Source organism: Lissotriton helveticus, chromosome 1_2 (assembly GCF_964261635.1).
Source record: "Lissotriton helveticus chromosome 1_2, aLisHel1.1, whole genome shotgun sequence".
Taxonomy (NCBI): domain Eukaryota; kingdom Metazoa; phylum Chordata; class Amphibia; order Caudata; family Salamandridae; genus Lissotriton; species Lissotriton helveticus.
In genome coordinates, this window is record NC_136058.1 from 359,702,187 (window position 1) to 359,721,970 (window position 19,784).

Sequence of the window (19,784 nt, forward strand, 5' to 3'; positions counted from 1 at the left end):
CTTTCCATGCTTGAAAGGAAGGTATGAAGTCACTATGCCAGTTTTGCAGGATTAAAGATCTTGCAACTAGGGCGGAAATAAATAGGCATTCTTTTTGTTACATTTGGAGAGGATCCAAGGACTGCGATATGTTTATTGATTGAGATGTATTGACCTATGGTAATTCTAAGATATTTTTGAATTTCCTCCCATAGGTTCCCAATTTTAAGATAGTCCTAGACAATGTGTGACCAGGTGCCTCCTCCTTCCTTAGCACAATGAAAACACCTATCCTCAATTTGAGGATATACATTATGCAAATTAGAAGAGGTCCTATAGATTAGCCATTTCGTATAAAATTGCATACGTTTAAAATTGGCACCTCTAATTACTGTAGCGTTAAGTTTATTAATTCTGTTCCAAGTTATTTTTGGGAACTGTAAGCCTTCTTTTTTCCACCATCTGTCTCGTATTTTTTCGTAAATGGGAGTGGATTTGTCATTCTTAAAGATTTTCATCCATGCGCTTGCTGACCGTTTTATAGGGGATTTGAGAGCTTCGGTTATCTCTAAACTTGCTGTTAGAGTGCCAGCATCGTTATTATCTGAAAAGTGCTTTGTGTTAATAAAAGACCATTTGAGCGCATCCTTTGAATGAAGAAGCCCAATTTCTATCTTGAACATTTTTTCCAGGAGTCTAAGCTAAGAAACTCTCTCACTTGCGTGTATCCATTCTCCTCCCATTTTCTTAAGATACCAGTCGGTAACAATTTATCTTTACCGGTATAGAGATAAGACAGCCTCGTTGAACCATTTACTCTGGGGATACCAAAAAATACTAACTGAGTTTTTTGTTTAAAACTCCACTGGAGTACCTTATACCGCATTTTCTTAGGATACTTAACTATTCTCATTGGATCTGGGATTTTATACTCCATTAACATGTTTTCTATAAAAAAATTATCCATCTCTAGAGAGTATGGCTGGCAATAAACTCTATAAGTATTGTGTGCAAAATGTGCATGATAATACTCTCTTAAGTTTGGAAGGGACAGTCCTCCCTGCACAATAGGGAAATTTAAAGTGCTTAGTGTTAGTCTTGGAGTCTTATTGGCCCATAAAAAGGATGAAAACAGACCGTCTATCTCCTTCAAAAAAGACAACTGTAATACGCATGGGGCAGCTGCAAATAGAACGTTAAATAAAGGCAAAATAGACATACAAATGAGTGCCACTCGACCTAGGATTAATAGTGGGAGTAGATTCCATTGCGTTAAAAGACGTTTAACTTTTTGTATCAAGGGGATAAAGTTCAAATGGAATAAATCCTCAACTCTTTCGGTCACATAAATCCCTAAATATCTCTTCGGGCAGGCATTATATACTAACCTAAGGTTTGGCAATAGCGTCACAGCGGAACAATTGCATGACCAGATTTCGGTTTTGGCCTTATTTATTTTATAGCCCCCAATCACCTGGAATTCCGAAAAGATCCCTAATATTTCCTCCTGCGTGCTTTCCATGGGGTTTAAAAAAAGAATGATATCGTCGGCATAGAGTTTTAAGTTGGTCATGCCTTGAAGGGGGGCAGTACGTGCCATTTTTTGTCTGATAGCTATCGCCAGGGGTTCTATGAAAAGGGCAAATAAAACAGGGCACAAGGGACAGCCCCTATTAATGCTACAGGTAGGAATGAAAGAAATGTTGATAGAAAAGAACTGCACCAAGGGAATAAACACCGCAGAACGGCAGGTTAAAATCCAGTAGGGATTCAAGGCTCAGGAGTAACATAAAAAAGGTCTTATTCTGTATGGTATAGAGCGGACCTAGCCTCAAGGAGCAGTGCAGCACTATGCAGAGAACTTTTTTTGCAGCAGAAATATTTCAAACATAAGAGGCTGTATGTAGGAGAGTCTGGATTAGGAGAGTCGGGTGTAGGAGAGTCCAGTGCAGGAGAGTCGGGTGTAGGAGAGTCTGATGTAGGAGAGTCAGGTGTAGGAGAGTCGGGTGTAGGAGAGTCGGGTGTAGGAGAGTCTGGTGTAGGAGAGTCTGGTGTAGGAGAGTCGGGTGTAGGAGAGTCTGGTGTAGGAGAGTCTGGTGTAGGAGAGTCTGGTGTAGGAGAGTCCGGTGTAGGAGAGTCTGGTGTACTAGAGTCTGATGTAGGAGAGTCCGGTGTAGGAGAGTCCAGTGTAGGAGAGTCTGGTGTACCAGAGTCTGATGTAGGAGAGACTGATGTAGGAGAGTCGGGTGTAGGAGTGTCTGGTGTAGGAGAGTCTGATGTAGGAGAGTCGGGTGTAGGAGAGTCGGGTGTAAGAGAGTGTGGTGTAGGAGCGTCTGATGTAGGAAAGTTGGGTGTACGAGAGTCCAGTGCAGGAGATTCTGGTGTAGGAGAGTCTGGTGTAGGAGAGTATGGTGTAGAAGAGTCTGATGTAGGAGAGTCTGGTGTAGGAGAGTCTGATGTAGGAGAGTCTGGTGTAGGAGAGTCTGGTGTAGGAAAGTCAGTTGTAGGAGAATCGGATGTAGGAGAGTCTGGTGTAGGAGAGTCTGGTGTAGGAGAGTCTGGTGTAGAAGAGTCTAGTGTTGGAGAGTCTGGTGTAGGAGAGTTTGGTGTAGGAGAGTCCAGTGGAGGAGAGTCTGGTCTAGGAGAGTCTGATGTAGGAGAGTCTGATGTAGGAGAGTCTGATGTAGGAGAGTCTGGTGTAGGAGAGTCTGATGTAGCAAAGTCTGGTGTAGGAGAGTCCAGTGTAGGAGAGTCTGGTGTAGGAGAGTCTGGTGTAGAAGAGTCTAGTGTTGGAGAGTCTGGTGTAGGAGAGTCTGGTGTAGGAGAGTCCAGTGGAGGAGAGTCTGGTCTAGGAGAGTCTGATGTAGGAGAGTCCGGTGTAAGAGAGTCCGGTGTAGGAGAGTCTGATGTACGAGAGTCTGGTGTAGGAAAGTCCAGTGTAGGAGAGGTTGGTGTAAGAGAGTCTGGTGTAAGAGAGTCTGGTGTAAGAGAGTCTGGTGTATGAGAGTCTGGTGTAAGAGAGTCTGGTGTTGGAGAGTCTGGTGTAGGAGAGTCTGGTGTAAGAGAGTCTGGTGTAAGGGAGTCTGGTGTAGGAGAGTCCAATGTTGGAGAGTCTGGTGTAACAGAGTCTGGTGTAGGAGAGACTGGTGTAGGAGAGTCCGGTGTAAGAGAGTCTGGTGTTGGAGAGTCCAGTGTAGGAGAGTTTGGTGTAGGAGAGTCTGGTGTAAGAGAGTCTGGTGTAAGAGAGTCTGGTGTGGGAGAGTCTGGTGTAGGAGAGTCTGGTGTAAGAGAGTCTGGTGTAGGAGAGTCTGGTGTAGGAGAGTCTGGTGTAGGAGAGTCTGGTGTAAGAGTCTGGTGTAAGAGTCTGGTGTAAGAGAGTATGGTATAGGAGAGTCTGATGTAGGAGAGTATGGTGTAGGAGAGTCTGGTATAGGAGAGTCTAGTGTAGGAGAGAGTGGAGGACAGTCTGGTCTAGGAGAGTCTGATGTAGGAGAGTCTGGTGTAAGAAAGTCTGGTGTAGGGGAGTCTGGTGTAGGAGAGCCTGGGGTAGGAGAGACCAGTGTAGGAGAGTCGGGTGTCGGGGAGTTCTGTGTGGGAGAGTCTGGTGTAGGAGAGTCTGGTGTAGGAGAGTCCAGTGTAGGAGAGTCTGGTGTAGGAGAGTCTGGTGTAGGAAAGTCTGGTGTAGGAGAGTCTGGTGTAGGAGAGCCCGGTGTAGGAGAGTCTGGTTTAGGATAGTCCAGTGTAGGAGAGTCGGGTGTAGGGGAGTCCTTTGTAGGAGAGTATAGTGTAGGAGAGTCTGGTGTAGGAGAGTCCAGTGTAGGAGAGTCGGGTGTAGGGGAGTGCTTTGTAGGAGAGTCCAGTGTAGGAGAGTCTGGTGTAGGAGAGTCCAGTGTAGGAGAGTCATGTGTAGGGGAGTCCTTTGTAGGAGAGTCTGGTGTAGGAGAGTTTGGTGTAGGAGAGTCTGGATCAGGAGAGTCTGTTGTTGAAGAGGCTGGTGTAGGAGAGTCTGGTGTAAGAGAGTCTGGTGTAAGGGAGTCTGGTGTAGGAGAGTCCAATGTTGGAGAGTCTGGTGTAACAGAGTCTGGTGTAGGAGAGTCTGGTGTAGGAGAGTCCGGTGTAAGAGAGTCTGATGTAGGAGAGTCTGGTGTAGGAGAGTCCAGTGTAGGAGAGTCGGGTGTAAGAGAGTCGGGTGTAAGAGAGTCTGGTGTAGGAGAGTCTGGTGTAGGAGAGTCTGGTGTAGGAGAGTCGGGTGTAAGAGAGTCTGGTGTAGGAGAGTCTGGTGTACTAGAGTCTGATGTAGGAGAGTCCGGTGTAGGAGAGTCCAGTGTAGGAGAGTCTGGTGTACCAGAGTCTGATGTAGGAGAGACTGATGTAGGAGAGTCGGGTGTAGGAGTGTCCGGTGTAGGAGTGTCTGGTGTAGGAGAGTCGGGTGTAAGAGAGTCTGGTGTAGGAGAGTCTGGTGTAGGAGAGTCTGGTGTAGGAGAGTCTGGTGTAGGAGAGTCTGGTGTAGGAGAGTCTGGTGTACTAGAGTCTGATGTAGGAGAGTCCGGTGTAGGAGAGTCCAGTGTAGGAGAGTCTGGTGTAGGAGAGTCTGGTGTAGGAGAGTCCAGTGGAGGAGAGTCTGGTCTAGGAGAGTCTGATGTAGGAGAGTCCGGTGTAAGAGAGTCTGGTGTAGGAGAGTCTGATGTAGGAGAGTCTGGTGTAAGAGAGTCCAATGTAGGAGAGTTTGGTGTAAGAGAGTCTGGTGTAAGAGAGTCTGGTGTAAGAGAGTCTGGTGTATGAGAGTCTGGTGTAAGAGAGTCTGGTGTTTGGGAGAGTCTGATGTAAGAGAGTCTGGTATAAGAGAGTCTGGTGTAAGGGAGTCTGGTGTAGGAGAGTCCAATGTTGGAGAGTCTGGTGTAACAGAGTCTGGTGTAGGAGAGTCTGGTGTAGGAGAGTCCGATGTAGGAGAGTCTGGTGTTGGAGAGTCCAGTGTAGGAGAGTTTGGTGTAGGAGAGTCTGGTGTAAGAGAGTCTGGTGTAAGAGAGTCTGGTGTGGGAGAGTCTGGTGTAGGAGAGTCTGGTGTAAGAGAGTCTGGTGTAGGAGAGTCTGGTGTAGGAGAGTCTGGTGTAGGAGAGTCTGGTGTAAGAGTCTGGTGTAAGAGTCTGGTGTAAGAGAGTATGGTATAGGAGAGTCTGATGTAGGAGAGTATGGTGTAGGAGAGTCTGGTATAGGAGAGTCTAGTGTAGGAGAGAGTGGAGGACAGTCTGGTCTAGGAGAGTCTGATGTAGGAGAGTCTGGTGTAAGAAAGTCTGGTGTAGGGGAGTCTGGTGTAGGAGAGCCTGGGGTAGGAGAGACCAGTGTAGGAGAGTCGAGTGTCGGGGAGTTCTGTGTGGGAGAGTCTGGTGTGGGAGAGTCTGGTGTAGGAGAGTCCAGTGTAGGAGAGTCTGGTGTAGGAGAGTCTGGTGTAGGAAAGTCTGGTGTAGGAGAGTCTGGTGTAGGAGAGCCCGGTGTAGGAGAGTCTGGTTTAGGATAGTCCAGTGTAGGAGAGTCGGGTGTAGGGGAGTCCTTTGTAGGAGAGTATAGTGTAGGAGAGTCTGGTGTAGGAGAGTCCAGTGTAGGAGAGTCGGGTGTAGGGGAGTGCTTTGTAGGAGAGTCCAGTGTAGGAGAGTCTGGTGTAGGAGAGTCCAGTGTAGGAGAGTCGTGTGTAGGGGAGTCCTTTGTAGGAGAGTCTGGTGTAGGAGAGTTTGGTGTAGGAGAGTCTGGATCAGGAGAGTCTGTTGTTGAAGAGGCTGGTGTAGGAGCATCTGATATGTGAGGCTTAGCTGGCTTGGGTAATACCCCAGTTACTTACTTGTAATTCATTACCCTTAGTCCATTCCGTCCTTGTCACAGTCACAGCAGATGAGTCGATGACACCTCACAGCAGGAAGAAAGCAGGAGGAACATTGTAAGGTATCCCACCCCAACTGGGCTCCTTAAAGGGGGCAGGAACTTCTGGCTCTCTCAGTATATATCCAGTTTCATCATCAAAGGGCTGAAAGAACGATGCTCCACTGGCTAGAACAAGTTATACCTCGGCTCTAATATATATTGCAATGTCATTAGTAAGTACATGTATTACATCCGAATGGATTAATCCTGTTGCCCCCACTTTTGTGAATTGGAGAGCAAGGATTTTAGCTCTTCATAATTTTGAATCAGCGTTGTTTCTGAGGGGGGTAGGAGGAGCCGGGAGCGGGGGTTACAGATATGGGCTCCATTCACGCAATGGATTAATAACTGAGATTGCAGAACTGTTTTGGATAAAGGCGTATTGTATTCTTCTGTTTCTGTGATGCATTAAGCTATATATGATTTTTCAAAGTTTCTTCTTTTTGTTTTTGTCTTCTCATAACGACATCCATGAAAATGTAATTGTTAATTGCTATTTTGCCGAGTTTTCAAGCTGAATAAAAATAATTTAGAAAAAAAGGGCTGAAAGGAGAAAGAATGGGGTCTATGTAATGACTGGGTTTGAAGACAAGATGGACTAAATCTAATTAAGCTAGAGGTAAGTGACCAGGGCATTACCCTTACGTCCCTTGTACTCGTCCCAGACACACCTGATGAGGTAAACCAACTGCTGTCTGTGGCCTTTTTTGCTTTCAGCGCCGGGACGCCCCTTTGCTGGGGCAGCTGTTGCGCTTTACAAATCAGCCTACCCTAACCTAAACAAAAGCTGAAGTCCATGACCCATCCCAAACACAGAACAGAGTCTTAACTATGCAATACACCAAATTTCAATGTCTGCACAAAAAAAACTCACACTACTCCATCATAATGTTGAACTTAACATGCCTGTTCCCAAATTTAGCTGAAAACCTGAAACAGAATTAAGAAGATAATGTTTCATGAAAGTGTGCTTTGAAGCCCAAGAGGCAGCTCAACAGGCTTCTAGTCTGATACTCCCTGGAACTCTTCCGAGGTAATGGCCATCCTTCTTGGGGACCTCTCCTGGACAGGAAGATCTGAAGTGAGGTGCTGTGACGCCAACAGGATAGTAGACTTGATCTATCTGCTGGGGGTTATTGAAGAAGCCAGACGTTCCAAAAGTCACAAACAAGCTATCAGTCTTTCTGTTCTCTTCCGATCTTTCAACATTAGTGATAAAGGGCCCGATTCACAGAACTAACTTAAGACAAAATCCTAAAATGACTACTTTTGGTATTCACAGAAGGCATTTTGTAGTCTTAAGTTAGGATTTTGTCTTAAAATAGGATTTTGTCTTAAATTAGGATTTTGTCTTAAATTTCTCTGTCCTAAATTAGGATGTTGGCTTAAATAGGTATTTGTCTTAAAGTAGGATGTTGTCCTAAATTAGGATTTTGTCTTAAGTTAGGATGTTATCCTACATTAGGATTTTGTCCTAAATTAGGATTTTGTCCTAAATTAGGATTTTGTCTTAAATTAGGATTTTGTCTCAAATTAGGATTTTGTCTTAAGTTAAATTTTAAGACAAACTTAAGTTAAACTTCAGTTTAACATAAAACACAATCCTACCTTAAGACAACATCCTAATTTAGGACAAAATCCTAATTTAGGACAAAATCCTAATTTAAGACAAAATCCTAATTTAGGCCAAAAATCCTAATTTAAGACAAAATCCTAATTTAAGGCAAAATCCTAATTTAAGACAAAATCCTAATTTAAGGCAAAATCCTAATTTAGGACAAAATCCTAACTTAAGACTACTAGATACTTTCTGTGACTACCAAAAGTAGTAAGTTTAGGATTTTTTTCTAAGTTAGTTCTGTGAATTGGGCCCAAAGCTCTTTTGACATCTAGTGTATTCAACAACTGTTTCTCTGCACTGCTTGGGGCAGGAAAAAAAGGAAGAAATAATTATTTCTTGAGACTCATGACAGGCATGGACGTCATTTGAGGCTAGTTAGGGGTCACAGCTGCGACCTCTAACTTGCTCCCTGCTACTCCTGGCACTTCCTTTGAGACCCTTTGCCTCGGAGGGGGCAATACCTTTGCCTCCTTTGAGGCCAAGGATTGAAAATGAAGTGCCAGGAGTAGCAGGGAGCAAGTTAGAGGTCGCCGCTGCGACTCCTGACTAGCCTCAAATGACGTCCCTGATGAAAGGTAGAGTTGACCTTAGGAACAATGGTAGGGTCAGGTTTCAAAACAGTTCCAACATCTCAGAATCCTACGAGTTGATGTAATGGATATTAGGAATTAGGCGTAAAACGATAGAAACTACAGGTCAGCACTCTCCAAGGGCTCCAAAGGATGAAGTGACAATGCCTTTAATAATGTAGGGAGGTCCCAGGAAGGGAACATAGGATTCTTTACAGGTCAACTCACTGGAACGATTTTAAAAAGACTAGAATTAACAGAATTCATTAGATATAAAGGCTCACAAAATTCCTCAGTAAAAGTCTTCATGGACAACCCCTAAGACATAGTTTGAGACAGAACGGTTTAAATTAAAACCATCCAAAAGAAACGGTAACACCGAAAGGGAATTAGAAGCAGGTGCAGACAGGTTAGAAGAAGAATACCATGTGTGAAAATACTTCTAGTGCAGGACTTCAAAGTGCAAGATCTCTTAGACTTCTGCATCACCTCCACCCTAGACAAAGATAAACGTTTTGGTAAAAGATTGGACTTTTCAATCCGTCAGCTGAAGCTGAAAAGGAAGAGGAGAATCTTTGAGAGGACAAGACAATAATGGAAGTAACCAAGGAGGCCAAATTACTGGGGATTTCATAAGAGAAAGCCAAGACCTTCTAGGCAAAAATGGGATCACCACCATCAACTCTCCTCCCTCCAGTTGGAACTTGGAGGGAACTTTCTGGATCAACAGAAAAAGAGGATAAACATAGAGTAGACACCTCTGCCATTTCATCACCAAAGAGTTCCCATTTGCAAATTTCTGGAAAGTCACCAAGGACATAGTCAGATCTTGGGATGGAAGACATTCGCACCTGCAAATGAAGATTAAGTGATAATATGCTGCTTTATAGCTGGGCTGGAAGCAACAGGTAAACAGTGCCACTGGGCAGGTATTCTGTGTTTGCTACAGCGCTGTGCACTCTACTCCCTGGGGGCCACCATCGTCTGCATCATCCACGATAATGGCCTACAGGGAGGTCTACACACCAAGACTATTGCCTTCCCCCAGAGCTCCACTTCATGTAAATCTGCAAGGGCATTCCCTGTAACTTGAGTGTTAAATAGACAAGGGATATATGATAGAGAACCTGGGAGTGCTGTGTACCCTCTATCGATGAAACCCTTGATCTGAATTCTGCTTGACCCCTGTGGATTGTTTACCCCCTGTGCTGCACCATACACTCCTCTCTTAGACTTGTGGGAGGTCAAAGCAGGTCTTTCATAGGCAGAGATTAGTAATGGGTAGGAAGCTGATACTTGTTTCCATGTTTCCATGATGACATATTTCCATGTGGTAAGAATGGAATCTTTTCATGCACTTGTTAAGAATATCCTAGGGTGTAGTGAGTATATATTCACTCATGATGTGCTCTCTCTCTCCATAGGAAACCTACACAGTGAGCGGCATTGTGCATTCTGTCTGCAATGGTTCAAGTCACAGTGACCCCGACGGTCTCCCTTGCAGATGAACCAGTGAAGATCTGCATCTCTGGCTTGAAACCAAAGCAGCTGGTGACTCTTCGAGCCTCTGTCAAGGATGACAAGGGCTTCTCATTCCACTCCAAGGCTTTCTATCAGGGGGATGCCGCTGGGGAGGTGGACCTGGAGCACTCCGAGGCCACCGGCGGAGACTTCCGGGGCGTACTCCCCATGGGTCTCTTCTGGACCCTGCGATCATTGAAGCCTTTTCATAGGCTGATAAAGCGAGATGTCATAGGCAGCCCATTCCGCATCACTCTGGATGTATACGACTCCCTTCACTTCGAACCAGTTCCTGCTGCGCAACCAGTGGCTAGTCAGGTGTTGGAGAAGTGGTTTGTGGCCCCTGGGGTACAGCGAATCCAGATAAGGGAAGGCAGACTCCGGGGGGCTCTTTACCTTCCTCCAGGTGAGTGAACGTTTAATGGGAACACCCATTGGTCCTCTCACTTATAAGAAACATGTTTGTCTACATCATGTATATCGCACTGTGGCGTAACCAAGGGCAGTATTCATTAAATTAATCGTAGGCACAGAAAGTGGCCCAACCATGATCATTATGAAGACAAGCATCTTTAGATGTAACCATAGTCAACATTGTTTAGCTCTCTGATAGGGAATCTCCATAAAAAACAATAAAAGAGCATGCTCCTATTAGTATCCGTCAGGCTTTGTTTGCAATGCGTTATCCACACATACCCAGGGCTGGGACTGGCTTCCCATAAAGGCTTTAGCATTTTGAGGATGGCTACACTTACCTATTTGATCTTCCCATAGGTAAGAATTAGAATGTTAATCGCTTCTTCCCCTTGATTGCTTTCTTATACTTTGCAGTTATGATAAGATTATGTTGGATCTAAAGCAACCGCTGAAACCACAACACCCTCCCATGGTAAATAATGGAGGCAGGGACATAAAATAGAATCCCATAGAGAATAAGGTACAATTAAAATAATTTCTTTTGACTTTGAAAAAAGATATATATATATGTGACCCTGTTAGCACCATTTGGGACGACGTCTTGGGAGCCAGTTTGCCCATTTACCTTGCCTGGTTGCTGTCTGTTGCTGTCTACACACGGCTCGCCGCTCCCGCTGCGCGGGAGCCGCTTCGCTCCGTGTGACCCTTGAACCCACCGACGCTGTCTGCCCTCGCCTGCTGGCTTGTGAATACAACATCTGCGGAGGCTGCAGGAGTAGCGCGGCAGGGACTCACTATCCCAGGAGTCCCTGCTTGACCACGTTACATCCGGTCAGCGCCCCCCTGCGTGCCCCGCCCCCGCCGGCTGACGAGTAAAAGGAGAGCTTGGGCAATCATCACTGTGACCCTGTTAGCACCATTTGGGACGACGTCTTGGGAGCCTGTTTGCCCATTTACCTTGCCTGGTTGCTGTCTGTTGCTGTCTACACACGGCTCGCCGCTCCCGCTGCGCGGGAGCCGCTTCGCTCCGTGTGACCCTTGAACCCACAGACGCTGTCTGCCCTCGCCTGCTGGCTTGTGAATACAACATCTGCGGAGGCTGCAAGGGTAGCGCGGCAGGGACTCACTATCCCAGGAGTCCCTGCTTGACCACGTAACATCCGGTCAGCGCCCCCCTGCGTGCCCCGCCCCACGCCGCCCTTCCTACAACACCGGGAGAGAGTACGCTCTGCGGGACGCAGGCGGGACGCCGGGCGAAGCCCGGGCAAAGGGCGGGCCCTCTGTGGCCCTCAGTGGTCTGCTGTGGTCGGGCGGGCCACGTCCCCAAGTTCAACCCTTTAAGGTGAGCACTGTACTCGGATAAGAAAATGGGCGATCATACGCCTACTGTTAACAACCTTGATGTTTCTATCCAGGGTATTGATACCTCCGTGTCCCTCATCACATCCTTTGAGACACTGATAGACACAGCCTTTAATGAGATTGTGGAGACTGACAGGAGGTTTTCTATGGGTCCATTCACCACTAACTTTATCTCGAGTGTAACGACAAATAGCACAAGTAGTACTAATGGGAATGTGCATATAACCCCTGCAGTTATAGTGGTTAAGCCGTCACATCTTCCTGTTGATGTGCCCACTGTCCTAGATGACGAAGATACCGTTAATTATATAGCACTAGACTCTGCCTCTACTTCACCGGCAGTTGTCGCCTTAAAACCGGCACTAATATCCACACCTCCTGTAGCCTCGTTAAATGAAAATGTTCCAATTACTATAATAGCCTCACCGGATGAGGTACTTACCCTGGACAGTTTGGAATCTTGTAGCAACAAACAGGGAGGTGAAAAACGCAAAAGAGGCACTACTAAGCAAAGTGCCAATAAAAGGAAACAACCGTCAATCCATAAGAACCAGCCCACACCCCAAAGTTTGTGGAATAAACAGAAATCTGCAGGGGTGCAATTTGTTCCTATGGAGGATAAAGATCAAGCAGATATGGGGAGCACTACCGTCGCATCTACTATTCACTCGAGTGAGAATTCTAACACTGTCTGGACCCAAACAACACTAATGGGAGATAACTATAATCTTTCAAGACAGAATGTGAACCTTATCGAAACTATAGTAGATACTATTTTTAATCGGATAGAAAAGCAAATGATCAGTCAATTTAATAATGTTTTTAAAAGACTCGATAGATTAGACAACTTGGTGAAAAACGGAGAAACAAAAAAGAAGGGATCTGTTGTTCTGGACCAAATTAGGGCTGATCGTCTTATAAAAGAATTGGAATCTGTAAATGACACCCTGTCAGCAAAGATACAGGAATTTTCTATTCCCCTGGGCGGGGTTGTGAGTAACCCCGGAACTTTACCGCTGCTTACTGTGCCACCTACAATTCCACCAAGATCTATCGATGGAGGGCCACACTTGACTAAACCTGATCTGACCACCAGGCCTACCCCTACACCTGCCCCCAGAAAAACCACAACTCCACCTATTACAAACCATACCAACACTGCCTCGACTTGTAAGAATGGTCTTACCCAATCAACAATCGGGTTAAGATCGACTGTTGTAAATAATACTGAGGGTATTGGTAAACAAGGGTCAAATAAATTGTCTAACAAATCGTTTAAGCATCAGGGGCCTGCATTACACCTGCCTCCAGATGCCTGTCCCTTTGTTTTGGTTCTTGCAGGTGTACCACAGTTGAGGGAGGGTCAGGGGGAATCATGGGTGCAATTGAGAAACAAATGCATAGACTGGCTGACTAAACATAAAGGCGTTGGTTATGATATCTCAAGAGAGATTCTATCGGTACGCAGGGTGTCGTGGGTTGGACCTTTAACTAAGGATAAAGAAGGCGACTGCATAGTTCTTAATTTTCCGAACCCAGGGACTGTGAGAAAATTTCTAAATATAAACAGTAATTGTTCTGCCATTCCTACTGTTGCAACCATGCTACCTCTGAGTTATTTCTACAGACAAATGGCAAGACACCCCCGGCCTCCTCCTATGCAATTTCTACCACAACCACTACCTCAACCAATGCACTTTCACCCTTCATCTATGTACTTTCAGCCACCGCCTATGCAATTTCAACCGGCCCCATTTCCTCTTAAGATGTTCAATAGATTTGCACCTTTGTCGGACTTAGATTTGCAAGACTGACCATCCTTGCCTAACTCTGTTGTACCATCTCTATCACCAACTTTTGAATCTCAGGTTGTTCCCGAACATTTACCCTTACATCTGCCTCGACCGGTTACGAGTAAAAAAATTTTGGTTTCAAATCAAAAGATCCTGGAATCCAACTTATCAATTGTAAGCTGGAATATAGCAGGTCTAAAATCGAAATTAAAAATTCCAGAATGGCTAAATTGGGTTGACAATAACTGTGATGTATTGCTTTTACAAGAAACTTGGTGTATCATGTCACCATCAATGGAGGGCTTCTGTTGTTACAATTTAAAAGCCTCCCCCTCTCATATGGGTAGGCCTAGTGGGGGTCTATCCATCTGGTCCAAAATAAAACCTGGGGTCCAAACAAAATTGATCCCTACTTTAGGTAACTGTTTTATGGCCATTAAGTATTTTAATAGAATGAAATTGTGCATTATAAATTTTTATAATAATGATTTTGTAACTCATCCCAATGATAACTTTATTTCCTTGTTTACATTTATTGATGATATTTTGGAAGGGCATAAGTATGGGCCTTTTGATGGTATTTGCATCGGAGGGGATTTCAATGCCCATATATATCGCAGTAGCCCACCATGTAAAAACGGTGATGAGTTGAAAAACCTCCTAGCCACCCGTGACTTATTAAATGTAATGGAAATTGTGGGTTCAAGTGTAAATACTATAACAACACCTACTTTTGTGGGTCATGGCTGTGCATCCACGATAGATTACATATTTACATGCCCATCATTAAGTGACATAATTTTAAATGCTGAAGTCATCTGTTCCGCTTATAGTGACCACTATCCACTTAGAATATATTTACATAATCCACAGACCATGAAGGTTGCAGCAAAATTAGAGAGTGGGCCAAAAAATCTGGCACTATCTACCGATAGATTAAGACTTGTGTGGAAAGGGGTAGACAACAAAGATATTCTAGCTAGAGTAATTCGAAAATATCCTTTGGTAGTAGAGAATTGCTTGTCACACTCGAGTCCCTGTGATGTTGTGGTCGAAGCTTTTGGTAACTTATGTGGGGCTATTAAAATAGAATCTTCCAAACCAGCTAGGCAGAATATGGTTCAAGGCCCGCGCTGGTTTGACTCTTCCTGCTCCAAGGCCAATAAGGACCTGAGGGCTGCTTTAAAAACCAACCCTAGGGATGTTCCATTGGTAAGAGATTTAAGATCAAAATATAAAATTGCCCTATACACCAGATCCGAGGCTCTGGTGATTAACCATTGGGAATCTCTTACACGTACTGCCACGCTAAAGGACACAGCAGGCTTTTGGAGAGAAGTGAAGTCCTTAAGATCCTTTGGCTCTAGCCTCAACCCAATTAACTGCAACATAACTGGTGAGGCGTGGGTTGAGCACTTTTCCCAAATTTATGCTATATCGGCAACCACTCTAGTCATTGCCCCCCTACCCAGCAGTGCGGAACCTCTGACCTTTTCATTAACGGAGGTCGAGGAAGCTATAATTGAGAGCGCAAGTAACAAAGCACCTGGCCCCGATGGTCTTTCTATCGACCAGATTAAATCAGAAATTAATTTTTGGGCCCCTCTTCTATGCAACTTATTTAATAACCTGTGTGAAAACTCAATTCCCAAATCCTGGTCGAACAGTGTCATCGTACCAATATTTAAAAAAGGTGACAGGTCGGATCCCGCCTGCTACCGGCCGATCTCACTGATCGATAATACGTTAAAGGTCCTTGGTAGGGTAATCTTTAAACGGATAAGGGATTGGGCTGAGGATAACAATGTTCTTCATTGTAGTCAATTGGGATTTAGAAGCCAAGTAGGCACAGTCAAACAGTGTCTTAATTTAAATCTGATTATGGCTAAATACATTATTGTTAAAAAATCCCCTCTTTATTTAGGTTTCATGGATCTGAGTTCCGCATTTGATTTTGTTAATCGTTCTAGGTTGTGGTCACTTTTGCTTGGTTATGGTTTGGATGATTCTTTGGTGTATTTTTTGTCTGAGTTACATAGGGACTTAAAAGCAAGAGTACGGATCAATAATGACGGTGATCTGTCAAATTATGTTTTTATTAGCAGAGGAGTTAGACAGGGCTGCGTACTCGCCCCCCTGCTTTTTATTTTATATATCAATGGGTTGAGTAGCACCTTGAGTAAAATTACCAAGGACGTTCCAATCATAAATGGCTCCCCCATTACTACTTTACTTTATGCGGATGACGCAGTACTAATGGGGCGAACCCCGAACGCTTTACGCATTCTAATTTCGGGGTTTGTTGCGTTTATGTCCGATCTTGGTTTAAATACCAATTTTAAAAAATCTTTTATCATGAACTGCGGACCAAAAAAGTACAATATTACATCAATTAAATCTGGTAATAACATTTTAAAATGCACTAGCACTTTTCCCTATTTAGGGTTGCTTTTCTCCAACTCTGGCTCATGGCAGCCACATGCTGCTTATGCGAGGAATAAAATTGGCAAGTCAATTAACTCAATTCAGATTGTTAACCTCTCCTTGGCCACTGGTGAGGTGCCTGCAGCCTGGAAACAGGCCAAGCTGCTGCCGCTTCTGAAGAAACCTGGACTGGACGTGTCGGTTCCTGGGAACTACCGTCCCATTTCCCTTCTCCCGGCGCTTACAAAAATTTGTGAGAAGGTAGTCCTTCAGCAACTGGAGAACTTTGTTGACATCTCCAATGCCCTCCATCCTGCTCAATCAGGCTTCAGGGCGGCGTATAGTACTGAGACGGCGCTGGTGGAGATGACTGAGTCAATTCGGGAATGTTTGGACGGAGGTGGCAGAGCGGTCTTAATTTTATTGGACCTCTCTGCCGCGTTCGATACCGTCCCCTATGAGCTCCTTCTCCGCCGGTTGTCGGCCATTGGAATTGGGGGAGTTGTCCTAGATTGGCTATCCTCCTTTCTGTCCGATAGGACTCAGCAGGTCTGGATGCCTCCTCACGCCTCTGAACCTAAACCACTGCTTACAGGGGTTCCGCAGGGGTCTACTCTTAGCCCCCTGCTGTTTAATGTCTATATAACCCCCCTGGTTTTCCTGGCAGAGCAGTTTGGGGCCAAGATAATAGGGTATGCAGATGATACCCAACTGTTGTTTACCTGGCCGGATGATAATCTGGATACAGCGGTTGTTCATCTGTGCTTGTCCGCTGCATTTCGTTGGTTAACACAGGCCCAATTGAAATGCAATGAGGAAAAATCGGAAGTACTTTTCTATGGCTCCTTCCCCACCTCGTTTAAAAACTCATTGTGGCCACCAAACATTCCTTGCCCAAAAGAGATGGGGAGACCAGCAAAAAATCTCGGCATTTGGTTCACAGAGGATCTCAAATTTGAGGCCCACATTAATAAACTTACAGGCACCTGTTTCGCTACCCTAAAAATGCTCCGCAAATTCTTTCCTTTGCTCCCTACGGATGCTAAGGAGACGGTTGCCAGAGCACTTATACTGGCTAGGCTGGATTATGCAAATGCACTGTTTAGTGGCATCCCGGCCTATTTGGTCAAACGCCTCCAAATCATCCAGAATGCGGCAGTCCGACTCTTGTTTAACATCCCGAGATGGAAGAGCGTTCGTTCTGAGATGCGCACGCTCCACTGGCTTCCGGTTGCCCAACGCATTCTTTTTAAATCATTGGTGCTTGCGTTTCGTGCTTCTCATGATCAAGGCCCCCTGTATCTGAGGAAGAGATTTACCAGCTATGTTCCTGCACGCCCCCTCAGATCCTCTACCTTGCACAAACTGTATCTTCCCCGCTTCAAACGAGCAAGACTTGGTGGCCAATCGATCTCAGTGATCGGGGCCCGGGCCTGGAATGCTCTCCCTCTCCAGCTACGATCTATGTCCTCAGTGGCTGTTTTTAAAAAGCATTTGAAAACTCATCTGTTCAAGAGTGTAAGCTAAGTTTTTCTTGTATGTCTGACTGTCTACCTCTCCTCTACCCGCGCCAGGATACTCTCCAGTAACGGAGCGCGCTATAAAATAATTTATACATACATACATACATACATACATACATACAATTCTATCCCTCCGACAACCGAAAACGGCAGATGTGGTAACACCCTTACTTAACATATACCGTACGCAATGTCGGCCAACTGGGACATATGGAGCAGAAGTGTGGGGATACTGTAAAAGCACTGGTCTTCAATCGGAGGAAAATAGATTCTGTAGGAGGGTGCTGGGGGGAGCCCCTTGCGCCTCCACACTAATTTGTCATAATGAACTGAGACTGTCTTATATTGTTGATTTCATTAGGTCTAGGCCTGCTCTTTTTTGGATCAAGGTATGGTTAAATCCAGCAGCGTCCTTAACGCGCAGTATAATATCTGACTGTTTGTTAAGTGATAGCTTTCACCACATACCTTGGCTAAATGCAGTTAAGAATAGCCTGCAGAGTGTGGGTCAGGGTTCTTTGTTTAGTTCCCCGAATTCTATTGTACCCGCCCATAAGAACAGTATTAAACGGGCTCTACTTGACTTATATAAAGAGGATCGACTGAGATCTGAATCTATTAAACCCGGTGTTATCAGATATCAGCTCATTATTGACACTAGTTGTGACAATTTGATTAATTTGAATAATTTTTATAGATACTTGTCAAAACCAATAGGAAAGTGGAATCGGAGCCTTTTGTTCAGGTTTCGGGATGGAAGCATAGTAAATCTGCTTAGCTTCCCCCTTGGCTACAATAAAAAATTGGAGGAACTGGACTGCCCCTGCTCTCAGGGCGGAAAACAAAGTTTATTGCACTTCTTCTTTTTTTGTGGCTTTTATAAATTGTATACCTGTCAATATCTGAGGCCGAGCCTTTGTAAATATAACCTTAGAGATTTCAATCTCGCATTAAAATTTCTCCAAATGTTACACACCGATGAAGTTATATACACTGTAAGTTGCTTTATAAAAAGATGTGTGAAATCGAGGTCATGCTTGGAGTTTGGATAATAGATATTAGTACTTTGGTATCTGTGGCACTTTTTGCACCTAATTACCTTATTGTAAATTGACCATTGATTTAGTTGTATATCAATTCTGATATAAATGATTATCTGGGAGCTTAAAACCTGAATTTTATGCTTAAATTGCTAATAGAACATGCCCCTCCCTTATTATCTATTTTGTACTGTATATTGTGCTTTTCGCACTTTATGATATATGCTGCTTAAAACCCTATATTGATAAATTAGTTTTTAATTATACACATGTTTTTAAACTGTTTTAAATGCATTTTTATTTGTATGTACTTTTATGGATGTACTGATAATCCGAATAAAGATCATTTGACTTGACTTGATATATATATATATATATATATATATATATATATATTTACACACATCAGTCCCACTCCAAAAGGAAACGGGTCCGACACATGCTCAGTGGCACAAAAGGATTTATTATTATTATTATTATTATTATTATAATTGCATTTATTGAGCGCACAGCTACCCGGAGGTTTCCCGGCGCTAAAGGCAAACAAAAGGTGAGCTAAGTAGAGAAGGAATGAGCACGCATTTTAAGAATTAAAAAGCCAGGTCTTAATTCCTTTACGGAATTTCAGGTAGCAAATTTCAGATCGCAGGGATTGAGGCATGGAGTTCCATAGGGAGGGTGCAAGTAGCGCAAACGAGCGACCGCCCATTTTGGCTTTGTTGAAACGAGGGGTCTGAAACTTGTTTTGCGTGGAGGATCTCAGAGTGCGCGTAGGAACATAGTGCTGTACTAAAGAGGACACGTATTTCGGGGCTTTACCAGTTTTGATATGGTGCATTATGCAGAGAGCTTTAAATTTCACTCGGCTCTCAATGCGCAGCCAGTGCAGCTTACGCAGATGGACGGCGGCCGAGGACCTGGCAGGCAAGTTACAGATAAGGCGAACTGCCATCTTCTGAACCACCTGCAATTTCTTTATGACCTCCTTACAGGCACCCAGGAGCAGAATGTTCCCGTAGTCCATCCGTGAGGTGACAAGGGCCTGGACTACGGTCCTCAGGGTGTCAGCTGGAAGCATCCACGTAATTTTTCTCAGCCACCTTACGATGGTGATGCAGGTGGCTGAGACTTTTACAACATGTTGCTTCATTGACAGCTGGTTGTCAAGAAGGACCCCGAGGTTGCGGGCTGTGGCTGAAGGGGTAGGGATAGGGCCCATCTGATGAGGCCAATGTTGAGGGCCCCAGAGCGATGAATTTGGGCCAAATAGAAGCAACTCGGTTTTGTCACCCTTGAGTTTTAATTTATGTCTATGCATCCAGTTGGAAATTTGTTCCAGACCAGACTGCAGGGAAGACGTGGGGAGATGTTTATTTGTGGATAAAGAGTAGACGATTTGCGTATCGTCAGCGTAAGAATAGATCGTGAGACCTGCTTGCTCCGCCAAGAAAGCTAGAGGACTCACATAAAGATTAAAGAAAAAGGGACTAAGAATAGAACCCTGGGGAACACCATGAGGGGAGGTGAAGATGGAGGAGACAGAGGTAGAAGAAAAGACTTGAAAGGTGCGGTTAGAAAGAAAACTAGCAATCCAGGCCAGGGCAGGGCCATCTATACCCACA

The 19,784-nt window shown here is 44.7% G+C and overlaps 1 protein-coding gene across 2 annotated transcripts in view; it reads left to right on the forward strand.

Annotated features, from left to right (window-relative positions):
- The window catches only part of LOC144805118 (acyl-coenzyme A amino acid N-acyltransferase 1-like), a 73,510-nt gene that overhangs the window by 6,349 nt on the left and 47,377 nt on the right, over positions 1 to 19,784 (forward strand). The window contains exon 2 of one of the 2 annotated variants that reach the window (XM_078671943.1): positions 9,507 to 10,009. In XM_078671943.1, coding sequence (XP_078528069.1) covers positions 9,547 to 10,009 — 463 coding nt within the window. In that variant the 5' untranslated portion in view covers positions 9,507 to 9,546. Of the gene's footprint in view, positions 1 to 9,465; positions 10,010 to 19,784 lie in introns of both variants that reach the window. The other variant, XM_078671944.1, reaches the window with a different exon arrangement.